Source organism: Hylobates moloch, unplaced genomic scaffold (assembly GCF_009828535.3).
Source record: "Hylobates moloch isolate HMO894 unplaced genomic scaffold, HMol_V3 SCAFFOLD_17, whole genome shotgun sequence".
NCBI lineage: Eukaryota > Metazoa > Chordata > Mammalia > Primates > Hylobatidae > Hylobates > Hylobates moloch.
In genome coordinates this window covers 17,904,725-17,924,343 of record NW_026652292.1, presented here as the reverse complement: position 1 = coordinate 17,924,343, position 19,619 = coordinate 17,904,725, and the positions used below count along the sequence as shown (strand labels likewise).

At 36.1% G+C, this 19,619-nt stretch overlaps 1 protein-coding gene across 4 annotated transcripts in view; it reads left to right on the top strand.

The window, feature by feature from the left end:
- Positions 1–19,619, top strand: part of CDH18 (cadherin 18) — a 356,371-nt gene that overhangs the window by 277,213 nt on the left and 59,539 nt on the right. For all 4 annotated transcript variants that reach the window (XM_032136147.2, XM_032136148.2, XM_032136153.2 and 1 more), the window contains exon 7: positions 5,613–5,749. In XM_032136147.2, coding sequence (XP_031992038.1) covers positions 5,613–5,749 — 137 coding nt within the window. The remainder of the gene's footprint in view (positions 1–5,612; positions 5,750–19,619) is intronic.

Below are 19,619 nucleotides of genomic sequence, written 5' to 3'. Positions count from 1 at the left end.
ATTTTCTTCTTTTCCCAAAGTAAACCATTTGACATATTCTCTCTTTTTTAATATATATCTTTCATTCCTTTTCTGTACTCTTTCAAATGAGAGTATTTTTGAATGAATGGGCAAAGATTGTATTAGTTTGTGCTTGTGTTGCTATAAAAATACTTGAAGCTGGGTTATTTATAAAGAAAAGAGGTTTAATTGGCTCGTGGTTCTGCAGGGTATGCAGGAAGCATGGTGCCAGCATCTGCTTCTGGCCTCAGAGAACTTACAGTCATGGCAGAAGGTGAAGGGGAGCCAGCATGTCACACGGTGAGAGTGGGAGCAGGAGTGAGAAAGGGAGGTCCCAGGCTTTTAAGCAGTTAGATTTTGCATGAACTAACTGAGTGAGAATTCACTTAACACCAAGTGGATGGGGCCAAACCATTCACGAGGGATCCACCCCCATGATCCAGTCACCTCCTACCGGGCCTCACCTCCAACATTGGGAATTAGCTTTTAATAGGAGATTCAGAAGGGAAAAACATTCAAACGATATTATCCCCCCTTTAAAATTTTCTCCTTCTAAAAACAAGCTGTCGAGGCGCAGTGGTTCACGCCTATCCCAGCACTTTGGGAGGCCCAGGCGGGGGGATCACCTGACGTCCGGAGTTAGAGACCAGCCTGGCCAACACGGTGAAACCCCGTCTCCACCAAAACTACAAAAATTAGCCAGGCGTGGCGGCAAACGCCTGTAATCCAGCTACTCGGGAGGCTGAGGCAAGAGAATTGTTTGAACCCGGGAGACAGAGGTTGCAGTCAGCTGAGATTGCGCCATTGCACTCCAGCCTGGGCAACAAGAACGACACTTCATCAAAAAAAAAAAAAAAAAAAAGCTGATAAATATTACTCAGTAGACCTAGTTGTATTTTAATCTCTTGCACTATCTCCTTAATGTTGGACAAATTCTCTATTACTCTGTCCCTTCCTTTCTTCATTTGCAAATGGGAACTAGTAATAGTACCTACCTCATGCAGCTGTTTTGAGTGTTGAATGAACTAATATTTATAAAGCACTTAGAACCCCATCTAGTATACTGCAAGTGCTCCATAAATGTTGGATTTTCTTACCTCTTACTAGGTAGCTTTGTTAAATAACTCATATACGCATTTAAGTATTTCCTCTCTGCCTCACACATATGGCAATACTCAAAGGTTTATATTAATGGCCAACTTAGAATTTGAAGAAATTGTTTAAAATGTCTTATCTGGCTATAAATCTTCTAGCCTCAATTTATTCTGGTTCATTTTTGGTAGCTGTAACCTAGAATTTTTTTTTTTAAATTTAAAATCCCAATTCCACGGATTTTATGATTAGTCCTCTTTAAGGACCAATGTCACCTAGGCAAATGGTTACTTGATTTTGTATTTTCTAAATATTCCTGAAAATGTCAAATTAATTATTTGTAAAAAAATCTAAATATTGATATATACATTCATAAAGTATTAAGGTTTTTTTACTTAGGGCTTATGAAACAGATTTTATTATAAAAATTATTTGAAAAGTAATTTACTGAGAATATTCTCATCTCTTTTTAATAGTTTGATTAACAGTTTTATGGACCTATGTCACTTCTTAATTCTAAATAATTAGCATTGAATGATTCTACCTTTAATCTTCAAAAATAGTCTTGAATAGTTTCTCTTTTCTCACATTTCCACTTTACTTACTTCTGAGTTTTTATTTCCATGTCTGGGCAGAAAGCCAAAGGTGGTTAGGCAGAACTATTTAGTTCTACTTGAGTCAAAATTCAATTGCAACTTCATGAATAAGACTCTTTGGATCCAAGCATCGCCCACAATCTAGCCCTTAGGATGTTGATTTCCCTAGAGAGCTAGATAGCTTAGGAAACTCAGAAGCAAGTAACATGAGTCTAAAGATGCGTGCCTAGCATTATGCTCACCATTTTTCTAATATATAAACATAATTTAAAACTATATAAAATGTTTAACTCTAAAAATATTAAACCACTGATATTAGCACTTATGTTAGAAAGCCCAGTGTGAAGTGGCTAAAAAGGAGGAGATTGCTCTGGCAAAAAGACTACATATTTTCAGAAAACAAAACAAAACAAAACCTATTTTCTTCCAGACTGAGCGTTCTAAGGTGATCAGATTTCTAAAATGAGACATGCTCTGCCATATTTCATAGGGATCTACAGCAATATAATCTGAGCTTTTCTGATAGCTGCTGCAGGCAACTTTGAAGCTGAATAATAAGTTCCAAATTTGAATCCTCCAAATTACAGATACAGAAGCTGATTTTCTTACAGTAACCAAAAATGGACAATTTCTTAAAGACAGGTTAATATTAGATAATAAAATAGCCAGAAAGCCTACTGATAACATTTTAAAGGATGCTGTCCTTTCCACATGACAAGACATCTGTCATTTCCTAACCAGTTCAGCCCTTATCCTCAGCATTTTTCCTCTGGAAACGGGATATTATAAGACGGGTGTTTTTTGTTTTTTTTCTAGTATAGACTCAACTTGAATAAAGTATAATGGTTTTATGTAGTGTGGCTTTATGCTTTGGGAAGCCCAATGACATACAGATTTCCCACTATTCTGTAGCATCTGGTTTTTGTGTCTCAGAATAAGATTTACTTTAGAGTTGTACCTTTTCTTGTTTAAATTTCTTTTTTATGTTAAACTTTTTTCAATTAACATATACTTATTATTAGAAGATTTAGTGTACAATGGTTAGCTCCTTGTTTTGATCACACTGTTCCAAGTGATACAATCTGTCTCTTTTTATGTGTTTTTTACTGATAAGTTAGATTTCTTGGCATGCTCCTTGCTCTGTAGTTTCATTCTCCATGCTGCTATTAATGTCTTCTGCCATGTGTGCTCATGCCTATCCACAGGAGGTTAGAAGATTTCACACCTTAGCAATATGCTCTGCATACTCCTCTAACACCTTATGCCTATGAGAGGCATGGGGTTGGTTGTACTGCAATTCCACTTACACTCTGTTCTAGAAAGTATGATGAATTTTGTAATATTTACATAACCACACCTAGCTTATATTTCTACCCAGCTTTTCATCTTTTCCTCATACTAAAATGGAAGAAGCATCCCTGTTACTTTCAATGGGAAATTTCTGCATCTGTTTCCTGGAATCCAATTCTTTTCACCTTCTCATGAGTTTTACCATTTTTGGTAGTCCCCTTTTTCAAAAGCATAATTTCTTTCAGCAAAGATAATGCTTCTTATTTCCCATATAAAAGAAAATAATTTGTTGAACCCACTTTTCTGATGACATAAAATGCTTTTGTTTCTGCTGTTCATTCAGGAAAAGATATCAACAATTGTCTTGACTCCTGGTTTTTGTATCTTCACATTCAATATACTCTTGAAGCCACTGTAATAAATCACCAATCCTTTGATATTTTTTCTGATGTTATTCTTGACAAGTCAACTATTAATAATACTGTCCATCTTGCCAAATCCGATTAACCCTCACTAACCTCAATCAGTCTCCTAACGGAATTCACCCAAGTTGTTAGCTCCTTCCTTCCTGGTAAGCCATTTCTTGGCTGCATGCCACTCCCCTTCCCAGTTTTGCCTCTCTCCTTTGGCTGTCACCATCTCTGAACAGATACTGGCCTGCTCTGTACTCAATAGGTTGTGTACTTTAGTGCTCAATCTTTTATTTCTTTTCTCTTACAATTCTATTCCAGTTGAGATTATACCATTCCCATTATCTTACCTTTATGGTGCTATATCATCTCAAAGTTATATTTCCTGTTTAGAAAGGACAATTGAATTCCATACCCATATTTGACTTTTGCTTTTTATTCCACATGGGTATCTAATGGGCATTTAAGGCATAATCATTCATTTTTCCCAAACTGCCTTTCCCTAGCTCTTTTTATCAGTAAAGGGGCCTATCAATTAAATAGTAGGTCAAACACACATGTGCAAATGGAGTCACCCGTGATTTAATTGGCTTTACTAATGCCACTGCAACAAAAAGTCTATAAATTGCATTTCATATATAACAGTAGGTTGTACACTTTTTTCCATTATCTTCTATCTTTCCATCTTTGTCCAAGTTGACAATTTTTTTTAATAAATTGTTTTCAACTTTCTACAATCTATGATAAAAAGTAGCCACTGTTGTTTTTCAGAACATTAATACATCTGTTTTTATTTTCTTGAATTCGAAATTCTTCCCATTGCTTTCACAAAAGAGTAAAAAACTCTACCTTGTCCTACCTTGTCCTAACTCTTGGACATTCATGTCATTCAGTCTCCATAGCCACATTGACATTGATTTGTTTTCTAACCAATTCAAACTGTTTCTTTAATTTGGATCTTTGCATCTTGGTTTTCTCTGATTCATATATTCTTCCCTAGCACTTTTCACATAATTAGTCAGTCCATTTCATCTTTCAGGTCTAGATAAAATATTACTTAAGCTTAGATTTAAGAAGAGAAAAAAGCATTAGAGGCTTTAGGAGAGAAGAGAATATTTCTCTCCTTAAATAGTTGAAGAAATAGTCTGAAGCTTTTCTAGAACATATGATAATTGTTTGATAGTATATATTCAGAGACATGTTAATCGGCTATTGCTAAATAACACATAACTCCAAAACTCAGGGGTCTTAAAAAAAGCTATATCTAACTACACTGTATGTGTCGGTGGGTTAGCTGAGGGCTAGCTGAATTAAGCTAGCTTTTGATGCCAGCTCTGTTTATCTCTGGGGCACTCAATCATACATCTGCACATTTACTAGGTTGATCTACGCTAGGTTGGGAACCTTAACTGGGACAACTTTGCACCGTGTGTTTCCCTTCCTCCTGCTAGGACAAGTTAATTAGCCCAAACATGCTTTTCTTGTGGCAGTGACATAGCATACAAGGAAACATACAAAGTCTCATGAAACCTAGGCCCAGAAAGAAGACAGACACCATCACTTTCAGCTCAGTTGGTTACAAAAGTAAGCTGAAATCTATCCCAGTATAAGAGAATCCTACAAAATTACATGAATTGAAGAGGGAAAATAATTTGTGGGCTATAATTCAACCTATCTTTATTTATTTTTTTATCTCATTCTTTGACTAAACAAGGGTTTAGTTGAACTGATGGAGGTACAATGTTAATAAATGTAAATGTTTTGTTTTTCATTTTATATTTATCTTTAAACCTTAGCAACAATGAAATTTCAAGATAAATTCATCTCTGACTTCAAGGATTCTAATTTTTATATTGGATAATAGCAACAAGAAGTCTTATTATAGGTTTAATTTTTTTTCATTAAATGTATTATAGGCTTCCAAGCAGTGAGTTCTTTTGGTCTCTCCATTATTAATCACCGTTTGTACTATCTACTTTTATTCATGGAATTTGGTAAGACCTTACAAAATTATTCTTTGAATTAGTAATTGAACTTAGAATTAAAGACTGACAGATAAGAATAATTGATATAAGTTCTATAAAAATATAAAGTTGCCAAGTAATCAAATATAGAATTTAAAAATATATTTGAATATTTTAATGTATTTAGATATAATACTTCCCTTGGTTCAGTTGTATTCTTAATTATAACATCAAGTAAAAACTTCTCTTTTTTTCTCTAGATACTTCATCAACTACAATGTTGAAGATGACAGATTTTTCAACATCGATGCCAATACTGGAACCATTAAGACTACAAAGGTTCTTGACAGAGAAGAAACTCCATGGTACAACATCACAGTCACTGCTTCAGAAATTGGTAAACTACTTTATGTATCATAGTAAAAGATGTCACTTGTACAAGAAGACATACTGAAATTTCCTAAAGAGCAGGGCTCTCATAATCTTTATTTTTGATATCAGGATCTAGGAGAGTAAGTGGAGTGTATTAGATATAATTTCTCATTATCAGATAGCATGAATAAGTCTTATGCCTTCCTCCTTACTGTAATTCTGGCATGGTGATAGAAAAGTGGCATCACAGAACACTTATGCCTCATCCTTGAGTCAAGGGCATTTGGTTCTCCTTCTAATTGGGAGACTTGCTTTTTCATTTGCTTTTGCCTTACTTACACTATAAGTCATTGACAGAACTTACAGTAGAAGAATAATTCTTGGAATTTCAACAGCCAGGTCTAGGCTCTCTTCAAGTAAAGTACATGATCTACAGCTGAGGATGACTCTTGTTCTACCTTCACCCAGAATATTCCATTGTGATAAACACCTAGGCTCAGGAAACAACATACAAAAATACATATCCGTAATACTTCTGGAATCATAAAGGTAGATATGACTATGTTAAATGAAAATAGAATATAACTCTAAGAAAATGAATCCATCTTCATAACAATAAAGTTTTAACATATTTGTAAGCAGACCAAAAGTGCCAATTATCCTCACTTTAAAAGTGTAAGAAGAGGTTATACATACGTTTAGGAAATGTTTTGATGTGTTCATGAAAAAACCATGAATATATTAGAGATTAAGAATACTTCACATTTGAAAATAGTGCCATGTAAAGTAAAATCACGTTCTGTTTTTCTTTCAGAGGGTCTAAAACATTAAAAATTTTAACAGCTTCATTGATATAAAATTCACACAGCATAAAAGGAACCCTTTTAAAGTGTATAATTCAATGGTTTCTAGAATATTCACAGAGTTGTACATTCATTACCACAACCAATTTCAAAACATTTTTATTACTACAAAAAAAAAATTCTGCGTTACTTAGTCATAATCCCCCACACTCTTTCACTTTAATTCAGGAAGCCATTAATCGACTTCCTGTCTCTATAAATTTGCCTGCTATTGCTTTATTATATAAAAGAATCATATAATAGGTAGTCCTTTGTGACAGGTTTGTATCATTGAGCATGATGTGTTAAATGTTTATGCATATTACAGTATGTGTCATGGGTACTTCATTTTTTTATTGCCAGAATTATTCTATTGTATTGATATACCACATATTTATCCATTCTTTACTTGACAAACATTCATCTGGTTTCCATTTTTTTCCTACTATGAATAATATTGCTATAGGCATTGGTGTAAAAGTAGTTGTGGAAATGTTTCCATTTCTCTTGAGTATTTGCCTAGGAGTGAAATTGCTGGTAACTCATATGGTAACTCTATGTGTAGCCACTTGATGCACTAGCAAATTGTTTTCCAATGTGGATGCACTGTTTTACATTTCCGACAGCAACAGGGTTTCCAATTTCTTCATATTTCCACCAACATTTGTTACTATATGTCTTTTTATTATAGCCATTCTAGTGGGTATGAGGTGGTATTGCACTGTAGTTTATGCATGCTTCTATTGCCCTTAGTTATGTAGCAGTCATGAGGCTACTTCAGTGTTTTTGATTCTACTTGGCTTTTGGTGTCTGCAAGATTAGCTCAAGTGGCTTCCATTTGGATTAGTTTTTCAACATGGTATCTCTGTAAAAGTAACTTTTCACTAATTACTTTTAAAGGGGTTCTCTAAAGAATCCATGAGTGAGTTCAATTGTAATCATTTCTGGTTATTTTCATCTTCAAAATAGCCAGACATTAGCAATTGTGAATCCTTAGTAACGTAAGAACAAATTAAATGGTGGTTAAATAATAAGGACTCATTAAAAATTAGTTAAGAAATAAAGGGATGAATGGAAAAATATATCCAAGAAAAAAATTATGAGGGTTAATATGGTTTGGTTGTCCTCACCCATATCTCATCTTGAATTGTAGCTCGCATAATTCCCACGTGTCGTCGGAGGGACCCAGTGGGAGGTAACTGAATCATGGGGCGGGTCTTTCCCATGCTGTTCTCATGATAGTGAATAAGTCTCAGGAGATCTGATGGTTTTATAAAGGGGAGTTCCCCTGCACAGGCTCTCTCTTGCCTGCCACCATGTAGTATGTGACTTTGCTTCTCCTTTGCCTTCTTTCATGATTGTGAGGCCTTCCCAGCCATGTGAAACTAAGTCCATTAAACCTTTTTCCTTTATAAATCACCCAGTCTCAGGTATGTCTTTATCAGCAGTGTCAGAACAGATTAATACAGTAAATTGATACCAGTAGAGTGGGGTAGTGCTGTAAAGATACTTGAAAATGTGGAAGTGACTTTGGAATCGGGTAACAGTCAGAGGTTGAAACATGGAGGGCTCAGAAGAAGATAAAAAAATGTGGGAAAGTTTGGAACATCCTAGAGACTTGGAGTGCTCGGAAGACAGGAAGATGTGGGAAAGTTTTGAACCTCCTAGAAACTTGTTGAATGGCTTTGACCAAAATGCTTATATTGATATAAACAGTAAAGTCCAGGCTGATGTGATCTCAGATGGAGATGAGGAACTTTTTGGGAACTGGAGCAAAGGTGACTCTTATTGTACCTTAGCAGAGACTAGCAGCTTTTTGCCCCTGCCCTAGAGAACTTTGAACTGCAGAGAGATGATTTGGGGTATCTGATGGAAGAAATCTCTAAGTGACAAAGAGTTCAAGAGGAAGCAGAGCATAAAAGTTTGGAAAATTTACAGCTTGATGATGACATAGAAAAAGAAAAACCCATTAACTGGGAAGAAATTCTAGCCTGCTGCAGAAATTTGCATAAGTAACAAGGAGCCAAATGTTAAACACCAAGACAATGGGGAAAATGCCTCCAGGGCATGTCAGAGACCTTCACAGCTGACCCTCCCATCACAGACCCAGAGACCTAGGAGGGAAAAATTGTTGTGTGGGCTGGGCCCAGGGCCCCCTGCTGTGTGCAGCCTAGGTACTTGGTGCCCTGCATCCCAGTCGCACCAGCTGTGGCAAAAAAGAGCCAAGGTATAGCTTGGGCAGTGGCTTCCTAGGGTGCAAGCCCTAAGCCTTGGCAACTTCCACATGATGTTGAGCCTGAGGGTAGATAGAAGTCAAGAATTGAGGTTTGGGAACCTCCTCCTAGATTTCAGAGAATGTATGGAAACCCCTGGACACCCAGACAGAAGTTTGCTCCTGGGGTGCGTCCTCATGGAGGACCTGTAAGGCAGTACAGAAGGGAAATGTGGGGTGCAAGCCCCCACACAGAGTTTCCACTGGGGCGCTGCCTAGTGGAGCTGTGAGAAGAGGGCCAACGTCCTCCAGACCCCAGAATGGTAGATCCACTGACAGGTTGCACTGCGCACCTTAAAAAGCCACAGACACTCAATGCCAGCCCTGAAAGCAACTGGGAGGGGTCTTGTACCCTGCCAAGCCACGGGGTGGACCAGCCTCAAGCATGACCTGGATGTGAGACATGGAGTCAAAGGAGATCATTTTGGAACTTTAAGATTTGACTGCCCTGCTGGACTTCAGACTTGCATGGGGCCTGTAGCCTCTTCGTTTTGGCCAATTTTTCCCATTTGGAATGGCCATATTAACTTACTTAATTCCTGGACCCCTACTGTGTCTAGCAAGTAACTAATTTGCTTTTGATTTTCCAGGCTCATAAGCAGAAGGGACTTGCCTTGTCTCAGATGAGACTTTGGACTGTGAACTTTTGAGTTAATGCTGAAATGAGTTAAGGCTTTGGAGGACTGTTGGGAAGACATAATTGGTTTTGAAATGTGATGACATGAGTTGTGGGAGGGGCCAGGAGTGGAATAATATGGTTTGGCTCTGTCACCACACAAATCTCATCTTGAATTGTAGCTCCCATAATTTCCACATGTTGTGGGAGGGAGCTGGTGGGAGGTAATTGAATCATGGAGCTTTTCCAGGCTGTTCTCCTCATAGTGAATAAGTCTCATGAAATCTGATAGTTTTATAAAGGGGAGCTCTGCACAGGCTTTCTCTTGTCTGCTGCCACCTAAGATGTGACTTTGCTTCTCCTTTGCCTTCTGCCATGACTGTGAGGCCTCCACAGCCTCAGATATGTCTTTATGAGCAGTGTGAGAACAGACTAATACAAAGGCGTTGACCTAATTCTTCAGAAAAGAGAATCAACTCCGGAAGCATTTCAATCAGAAGCCATGCTTTAGATTAATTTTTATTCACTACCTCACTCCAAATAATATTTGAATTAAGTAGAATGTAATTTATGAATATATGAGTTCATGTATTCATGAAAATTATGTTATAAGCAATCATCACCAAAATAAATGCCTGTTTTTACTAAGTAACATCCTAATTATATATTTACTTGATAAAATATAGATATATTTGTATTATGTGCAATACTTTATATGGGGTTTGAGTTAATCTATATCTACTAAGTAAAGCAGTACAGTAAATTGTAATTTTCTGAGTTTTTACGTGGTACTAAAACAACCTTGGAGAACACCTTAATGAGCATTACTAAAATATAATTTAATTCTAATCGTAAACAGGTGTATAGAAAGAAAGAGCACTAGTAAAGATTTTATAGCCATGTTGGGAGACTGTATTTAGAAATCAAATGCATGCACCGATTGCTAGGCTTAATTGCCTGTTAATGTCATTGGGAACATTGCCATGTACAACTGTTTGTCAACCTTAACCTCAACATCAGCCACGCTACCCAAGTATTTTCTTTTCTTTTTTTTTTTTTTTTTTTTTTTTTTTTTTTTGAGACGGAGTCTCGCTCTGTCGCCCAGGCTGGAGTGCAGTGGCGCAATCTTGGCTCACTTCAAGCTCCGCCGCCCAGGTTCACGCCATTCTCTTGCCTCAGCCTCTCCGAGTAGCTGGGACTACAGGCGCCCGCCACCACGCCCAGCTAATTTTTTGTATTTTTTTTAGTAGAGATGGGGTTTCACCATGGTCTCGATCTCCTGACCTCGTGATCCGCCCGCCTCGGCCTCCCAAAGTGCTGGGGTTACAAGCGTGAACCACCGCGCCCGGCTACCCAAGTATTTTCTGATATATTCTGTTTTGGAAGGGTAGCTGATACTTTTTCAAATTGTATTTTTAAAAATTTTCTTAATGTACAGTTTCTGAAGAGCCAGTTGTTTTGTGAAGTGACATTTAGTAGTGAATGTTTGTAAGTACTTTTTTAAGGCTACCTAGGGATTTATGCCAGCAAGAGAAAGGTGCCTCCTCTGGGCAGGTGAGGCATTGCAGTAGAATTTAGGAATGAATGAGGGCAAGGTAGAAACAGTGCTCCTTCCTTGTTGTGAGTAGGCTTTGTTTCAGGGTCATACAAGCTATCAATATAAATATTCCAGTTCCTAAATCTGTGCTTATTCTAATATGGCCCTCTAGGGAAGCTGATGTTTGGTGAGCCCAATCATTGATCAGGTTATTTTAGCTCACTAATGTTTATTTTGTTACTTATTTTTGAAATTTATATTGTGAAGTAAATTAACTTTTACAAATGTAAGATGACATTATGAGTATGATAAATTCAAGATACTGTCTATGGTCAGGGACCTAGAAAGTGTTGTATTCTCATCATATATCACAGTTTTGGGAAAAAGTACTTTCTAAGTAAAGACCTACAGAACATTTCTGCGGTGGGTAACAACATCTTCCCTCTATGCAATCTATAATACAGCTATTTGGTAATTCGAATTAGTTTTCTGTTGTTGTGTAACAGATAATAATATGATTTCTGTAGGTCAGAAGTCAAGGTGGGCTCAACTTGGTTCTCTACTTAAGGCCTCAAAAGGCTGAGATCATGTGCCAGCTGGGATGAGCTCTTCTCCAATGGCTATGAGATTCTTACTGGATAATAAACTTTCCTTCAAATTTATGTGCTATCACTCAATTTTCCCTTTATGCATCCCTGGTATAATGCATATTATGCATATTTTCATTCCAACTCTTCGTTAGGAACTACAAATAAGGCATCAGTGACTGCCTAATAACCAAAACCTAGCTGTACTTTTTACCTTTTATCTTTCCCTCATTTCTTTGTGGCATTTGACTATGTTCATCATTCTTTTACTTCTTAAAATTTTCTATATTTTAGCTACCATTCCAGTATGTTGGTATTGGGTACTTTATAATCTTTATCCTGAAGTATCTTTCAATTAACTCATGCAGAATATATTAATAAATGATACTTGCTAGTCAGTGTGGTATTTTAGACACTAGGGATATTGAGAATATTATTTTGCCTTTGAGGCATTTGAGTGTTATTCATAAGACAAGGTAAGTAGATAATTGCATTATGGAAAATTACTGCAGAAAGAGGACTTTTTAGGGATAAGAGAGATTTTTTAGGGGCTACGAAACTGGTAGTGTAATCACTCTACGAGGATCAGCGAAGGTTTCATAGAGAGGATAATGCATGGATTCAGTCTTGAGGTGAGGGATGAGTAAAGGTTGCCCTGCATATTCTCTTCTGATTCCAAATGTGTCTGAATTTGTGTATTAGGATTCTCCTGAGAAACAGAGCGATAGGGAGGATGCGCGGGTGTGTGTGTGTAATGTGTACATGCACATACACACACTTATATATGTGCATATATTGAGATATGGAAATAGATTGATAAATAGAGAAAGAGAGAAAGAGAGAGGGGGAACAGATAGATTTATTATAAAAAATTGGCTCACATGAATAATATGGAAGCTGTCACATCCCAAATCTGTAGATTCTGTATCCCATTTTGAGTCTGAAGGCAGGCAGACTGCTATAGAACCAGAAAAAGCTCAATCAAAGCTGTGAAGCAGAATTCTCTGTCATTGGGGGGTAATTACTTTGGTTCTAGTCAGGCCTTCAACTGATTGAATGAGGCCCACTAACAATATGAAAGACAGTCTGCTTTACTCAGTCTCCTGATGCAAATGCTAATCTCATCCAAAAACACCTAGAATAATGTGTAACTATACATATCTGAGCACTCCATGGCTCAGCCAATTGACACATAAAATTAACCCTCACAGTACCATATACTGTATCATTCGCACCGTTATCTGAGTTATCTTTCATAATATCTGGATCTCAAACCTGACTACACATTATATTTTTGAATCACCTCGAGTGCCATACCCACTGCTCATCTGAGATGCTGAGATTCATTTTTTCCTGGAGAGGGTCTTCAGCATTTTACATTCCAAACCAGTAGCTCTCAAAGTGTGTTCCATGGGAACTAATAAAGCAGATGCTCAGGCCTCGTCCCAGATCTAGTGAATCAGACACTCTGTGGTTGAGGGCCAGCAACCCTAGTTCTACCAGGCCTTCCATGTGTTTCTCATTCATGCTAAAGTTGAAGGACCATTGCCCTATATGAATCTAATGTAAAGTTAAGGTTAAGAAACATTGTTCCTAGCCACAATTTGATTTAAATCATAGCTCCATTTAGTTCCAATCCTATGACAAACACATGCACATAGATACATACACATTTCCTGATTGTCTAAGAAATAAACTCCACGTGTATCGATTTCCTTAACAAGACTCAGCCCTCTCTGTTTTCAGCTTAATCCTCTGAAAAATGTGTGTTATGCTTTTAGTCATACTCCCCAAACAGGCCAGGTTTTTTCAATAATTTCATAATCCTTTCATCTTTCAGTGATCTGTTTTCATTTTACTCTGCTTTCCAAAGTTATTTACTGGTAAGAACTGTTTCAAATGTCACAACTGTAAAAGTTTATCAACAGCTTAGACAAATGTATAGTTTCTTTTCTTCCACAGTTAAATGTTGTGCATGCATTAAGTATAACACTTATCACATTTCATTGCAGTATTTTTTCACCTCTATGGGCTTGTAACCATGTCAAGTTTAGAAATCTGGTCTAACTTACCTTTGTTCATCATAGTATTGTCAAATACTTAATGAATGTCTTGGTGTATAGAACGTGGTTAGTAAATTTTGTTAAATACATAAATATATTTTGCTCCTAATTTCTCCACCCATCATACCAGCTCAACAACTTCATGATTCACTACACAATTTATTCTTCATTTAATGCACATATCCTATTTAACCTTGTTCTGTGCACTAAATGTAAAAATTTCTTTGACCTGATCAATTCACCAAAAGGAAACTCTAATCATTCATTGCTTGTATAATAGATAAATTTCCAAAAGAGCCAAAGTTTGGGAGATGATACTTTATTGAAACTTTCAATGTGTCTGAAAGCTTCTGCTATTTCCGGAATTTACAAATGAAACAACAAAAATTGCATATTGTATGCATTGCTTCGGCTCTCTTTTTCACTTTTTCTTTATAAAGATTATATACATAAGAGGCCACAAACCAATGTTTGTGTTTTCTTTATTCATTGAGTCTTTTTAGTTATTTTTTTGTCAACTCTCATGCAAACATATCCAAAGACTAGAATCCACAAATTTCAAATGTAATCCAACTGTTAATGTCAGATCATAGAAATGAAATTTAGTGTTTGTGAGTGTATTCCTTGTTGCCCTTTAATATGAAATTATTTTGGGTTAGCAGCTGCATCTTACAATATAAAAACCCATTACCTCGGAGTGAGTATTTTTAAGTCCCTGTAGCTTATAAACATTATTTTGTTATTATCAATATGCTTATTTTGATGTATGCAATTTGTCTTCCATGAATGTGTTTTTATTACCAGTTTCCCTTAGCACACAAAGAGATCCTAATTGGCACTTTTTCTTAGCTTGCGAAGGGAATAGCACAGAAAGAAATCAGTATTGCCTTAACCAATGATCAAAAGTAATCAAACAAAATGCTTTTCAGAAATGTGTATACATATATGTATCAATCCGTTGCCATATAACAGATTACTTCATAATGTAGCAACAGAAAGCATCAATAAACAATAGTGTGTTACCCAGTTTCTTTGAGTCAGTAATAAGGGAACAGCTTACATGGGTGATTCAGTTTCAGAGGAATTCAAGAGGTTGTCACCCAGATTTTGATTAGGGCTGTAATTATTTCAAAATGTGACTGGGCCCCGGGGAGATGCTTCCAACATGTCTCACTTACATAGCTAGCAAGTTGGTGCTGGTTTTTGGCAAAGAACTCAGTTTTTCACATCATGGACTCCTTCATAGGACTGCTGAGTGTCTTGATTGCCATGGCAGCTGGCCAACTCAAGAGTGAGTTATCCAAGAATAAGTGACCTGAAGGTAACCGTCTTCTTTATGACCTAGCCTCAGAAATTACACATTGTTACTTCTGCAATATTGTATTTAATATTATTAAATATGGAAAACCTTGTTAAATATGGAAAGCCATTATACGAGGATATGAATACCAGGCTGGTATAATCGGTGTCATCTTGGAGGTGGCTGCCAGAATTTGTTCGAATGTTTTCACTTATATGTAAAAAAGCACACAAGTAAAAATAATTGAATTTGTTCTCAAATTTAAAAGAGATTTATTGGCTCATGTATCTATAAAGTTCATCGGCAAATTAAGCTATGAGTTTGCTTTGATCAGGTCTCTGTCTCCAATTCTCCCTGATTTTTCATTTTCTGAATTTTTTAACGTCACCTTTTTCCTTCGTGTTGCTATATTATAGTAACAAGTAACAAATTGTGTGTTAACTTGTAACATGGTAATAAGATGAGTGACGCTAAAGTTGGGTTCATGCATTCTTATTCACAACCTGGGGAGATAAATTGTCATTTTACATAGCCATTAAAAATGTTGCTGCTTTCAATTTTTTTTTTTATGTATTAGTCTCCTTTCACTGCCTTAAAAAATGTATTTAATACATGAAATTTGTCCATAAGTGGATGAATTATTGTGGCAAAATGAAAGGCATGTGGACACTGACTCAGGACCATCAGGCCTATGTTTTTCTTATTACTCGTGGTTAACTCCTTTCATACCTTTTAGGTTCTACACAATAAGGAGCAATTTGATGAGACAATCACAGTATCTACCACATTTTCTTAATGTGCCAATACATTTGATGATTTATTAATTGCAATATCCCAGTGTTAGTATCATATTGTAAGACAATTAGAACAAGTTTCTTTATTCAAAAGAAACTTTAAATCACTCAAATAATTTTCTACAGCATTGCTAGATATTTATTTTATAGGTGTCCTTTCATTAAATTTCTAATACCTCTTCCAATTTCCTTACATGTATTGTATCAGATAACATTGCTTCTCCAAAAACTTACAAAATAAGAACAATCAGAAAGGGTTTTCCATATTCCTGTGCCAACCCATCTATCACCCTAGCTAGTGGATGTTGATATCTATAAATATGGCTTTCTTCAGGTTCGTGAAATGCACTGTCCATGCCAAGTCTCTGGCCACTCCTTCACAGGACCTTATACTGTTCTTATTTGTTTGCTGTGAGACAATGCTCTTTCCATTTTACCCTGTTTCCTGAATTCTTACTTTTTCACTGTCTAAAGCATGCTCTTGTCCTCAAAAACATTCTTTATTTTCTATCTGAAAATAAAATTAATTCATGCAAAGCAAACAAAACCTGGAAACATCTCTTGATCTAATATTCTCCTCCAAATACATCTCTGTTATCTCATTCTTTTGACTGAAAAACTCCTTGAAATAATTTACTCTGTTCACAGTTTGTACTCTCTTTTCTTCCATGCTGTTTTAAATCCATTCTAACAAGACTCTTGACTTCGCTACTTCAGCACAATCATTCTCAACCTCCATATCGCAGAATCCAAAGCCTAATCCTCATTCCTCTACTCAACAAAGCATCAACATTTGATACGATTAGCAGCTCTTTCAAGAAAAAGATTCTTTCTTTGGCTTATGGACATATATCCTTTTGATTAACTCCATCCTTCATTGGCTCTTCTTTCTGCATGCTGTTTAGTTCCTCTTCGCTTCCCTATGTATTGAATTGTGAGACACCAAGTTTTTTTTTTTTTTTATACTTTAGGTTTCAGGGTACATGTGCACAATGTGCAGGTTTGTTACATATGTATCCATGTGCCATGTTGTTTTGCTGCACCCATTAACTCGTCATTTAGCATTAGGTATATCTCCTAATGCTCTCCCTCCCCCCTCCCCCCTCCCCCCACCCCACAACAGTCCCCGGAGTGCGATGTTCCCCTTCCTGTGTCCATGAGTTCTCATTGTTCAATTCCCACCTATGAGTGAGAACATGCAGTGTTTGGTTTTTTGTCCTTGCGATAGTTTACTGAGAATGATGTTTTCCAGTTTCATCCATGTCCCTACAAAGAACATGAACTCATCATTTTTTGAGACACCAAGTTTTATACTTCAAATGTATCTTGAGTTGTTGCCAAGGTGATTTCATTTAGTCTCATGGGTTTGATAGCTCTCAAATTTTAATCTGCAGCTGCAGTGTTATTTTTCCCCTGAATTCCATATTAACCACTTTAATATCTCCTCCTGGAGGTCTCAAACTCGACATGCTGCAAGTAAATCTCTGTAAAATCTGATTTCTCCCTCAATCTTCTTCAGATGCCTTATCTATCTTTGGAATGATGACTATAGTCCAGATTGCTTATATAAACCATGCAGTCATTTGTCTCTTCTCTCTCATATTCCACATCCAATCCATTGGAAACTTTTGTCAGCTATACCTTTAAAAACTATTTATAAGTCAACCATTTCTTATCATTTGTCTCACTTCCACCACACTTCGAACAACTTTCACCCCTTACCTGGGGTATTTTAAGAGTTTTCTTTGGGTCCTAACCTTAGCTTCCTTTGGGCTTTGGGTCTTAATCTTAGCCTTCTTGTTATTCACCCAGCTGTCATGATGTGCCTTTTAAATCATAAGTGGTACTACATACTACTAAGTCAAATCAAATACTCCCAAATAAACGAAAATATGACACATAATAAATGAACCAAGATACAAACCCAGGCACTCACACATATACAAATATCTTGTCGAAAGTTAAAGATAAGGAATGTCTTCTGTTTTTACCTTAGTTCTGGGTAGAGGAAATGAAAATATAAAAATGTTAATCATCAGAAATTATGTATAAGGTGCTTCTTAACTATTGCTTCAGATCATCTTGGTGTCAACAACCCAGTGACAAACATAAATGAGGAATATTTTCAATAATTTATAATATTTAGTATTTCAATAGAAGCAATACATTGATAAAGTTTATGTGGTTACTAAAAGTTCATTGGAAAGAAATTTGTTAGAATGATGCATTAGAAAAATATTATCAAAGGGAAGTCTAACATTTAAAAAAAATGACAAAAAAAATACACTGGCTACAAATTTAATGCCTCAGAATACATCACTCTTGTTAACAAGTCAGCTTTCATGGAGAGCAATTTACATAGTAAAATTACCATTTTAATGTGTAAAGTATAATGAATTTTGCAGAGGCATCTAGTCACTTTCCACAACCTTCGTCCACAAAAATTAAAGTTCAAGTGATTTCTCTTCTCTCATCTCCAAGTCCTGGTAACGACCTATAGTTTTGCCTTTTTCAAATGTAATGAGAATGACAAGTAGACACTGCGGACTCCTTTGAGTCATTCTTTTCAGGAAGCTTTTGCGTTAATGAGTCAAGCTTATGAGTCATTATTTTCAGGAAGCCACGCCTGGCTAATTTTTGCATTTTTTTAAATAGAGACGGGCTTTCACCATGTTGCCCAGACTGGTCTCGAACTCCTGACCTCAGCTGATCCACCCACGCCAGCCTCCCTAAGTGCTGGGATTACAGGTGTGAGCCACCGTGCCCAGCCCAATTTTGTTTGTGTGTGTGTGTGTGTGTGTGTGTGTGTGTGTGTACACACATTTTAACTTGTCTTGGGTAAATAGCCAGGTGTGGGATTGTTAAACAAAATACCATGTTCGAGTTTATGGAAACATGCCAAATTGCTTTCCAAACTGGCTATACAACTTTGCATTACCATCAGCAGTTGCTTCATGTCTTCTGCATATGTTGCCAGAGTATTTTTCTCTGTCATTCTAATAAGTATGTAGTGACATCTTATTGTGGTTTTTATTTGCATTTCACCACAGAGAAATGATGTTGAAAATATTTTCATGTGCCATCTGTATTTTCTTCTTTGGTGGATTTTCTGTTCAGGATTTTGCAAAATTTTATAAAGTTGTTTAGATTTTTATTGTCTGAATTTGAGATTTTAATATATGTAGATATATGAGTTAATCAGATGTTCTTTTTTTTAATATATTCACATATTTGTGTCTTATCTTTTCATTTTCTTAATAAACGCTGTATTACAATTTATTGGCTTTTTTTTATGTTTTTTCTTTTGTGTTTTTTCTAATAATTCTTTGCCAAACAAAAGATAACAAAAATTTCCTTTATTAGTTTTATATATTTAAACTTTGAGGTTTTATATTTATATCTATGGTTTCCTTTGGGCCATGTTTTATATATGATGAGTGGTAAGGGTCAAGTTTAATTTTCTTTAATATGAATTTACAATGGATCCACCATTTGTCTTAATGCTATCATTTTCTCAATTAATTGTTATGGCTAGTTTGTCCATAAACCCTTGAGCATTTGTGTATTTATCAATTTCTGGACTCTCATTGGTACCACTGACAATGTATATACTAATACTACAGTGCTATGATTACTATAGTTTTATAATGACACAAAATCAGATAGTGTGAGTTCTCCTACATTTTTCTTCTTTCTTTTTGAAATTGTTTGGGTTACTTTAGAACAGTTTTTGTTGCATATAACTTCTAGAATCAGTTTATCAAATTATTCAACAATATCAGATTTTTGATTGGCGTTACATTGAATCTAAGTTTCAATTTGGGAGCATGGACACCTCAATGAACAACATTGAGCATTTTATCCATGAGTAAACATAGTATGTT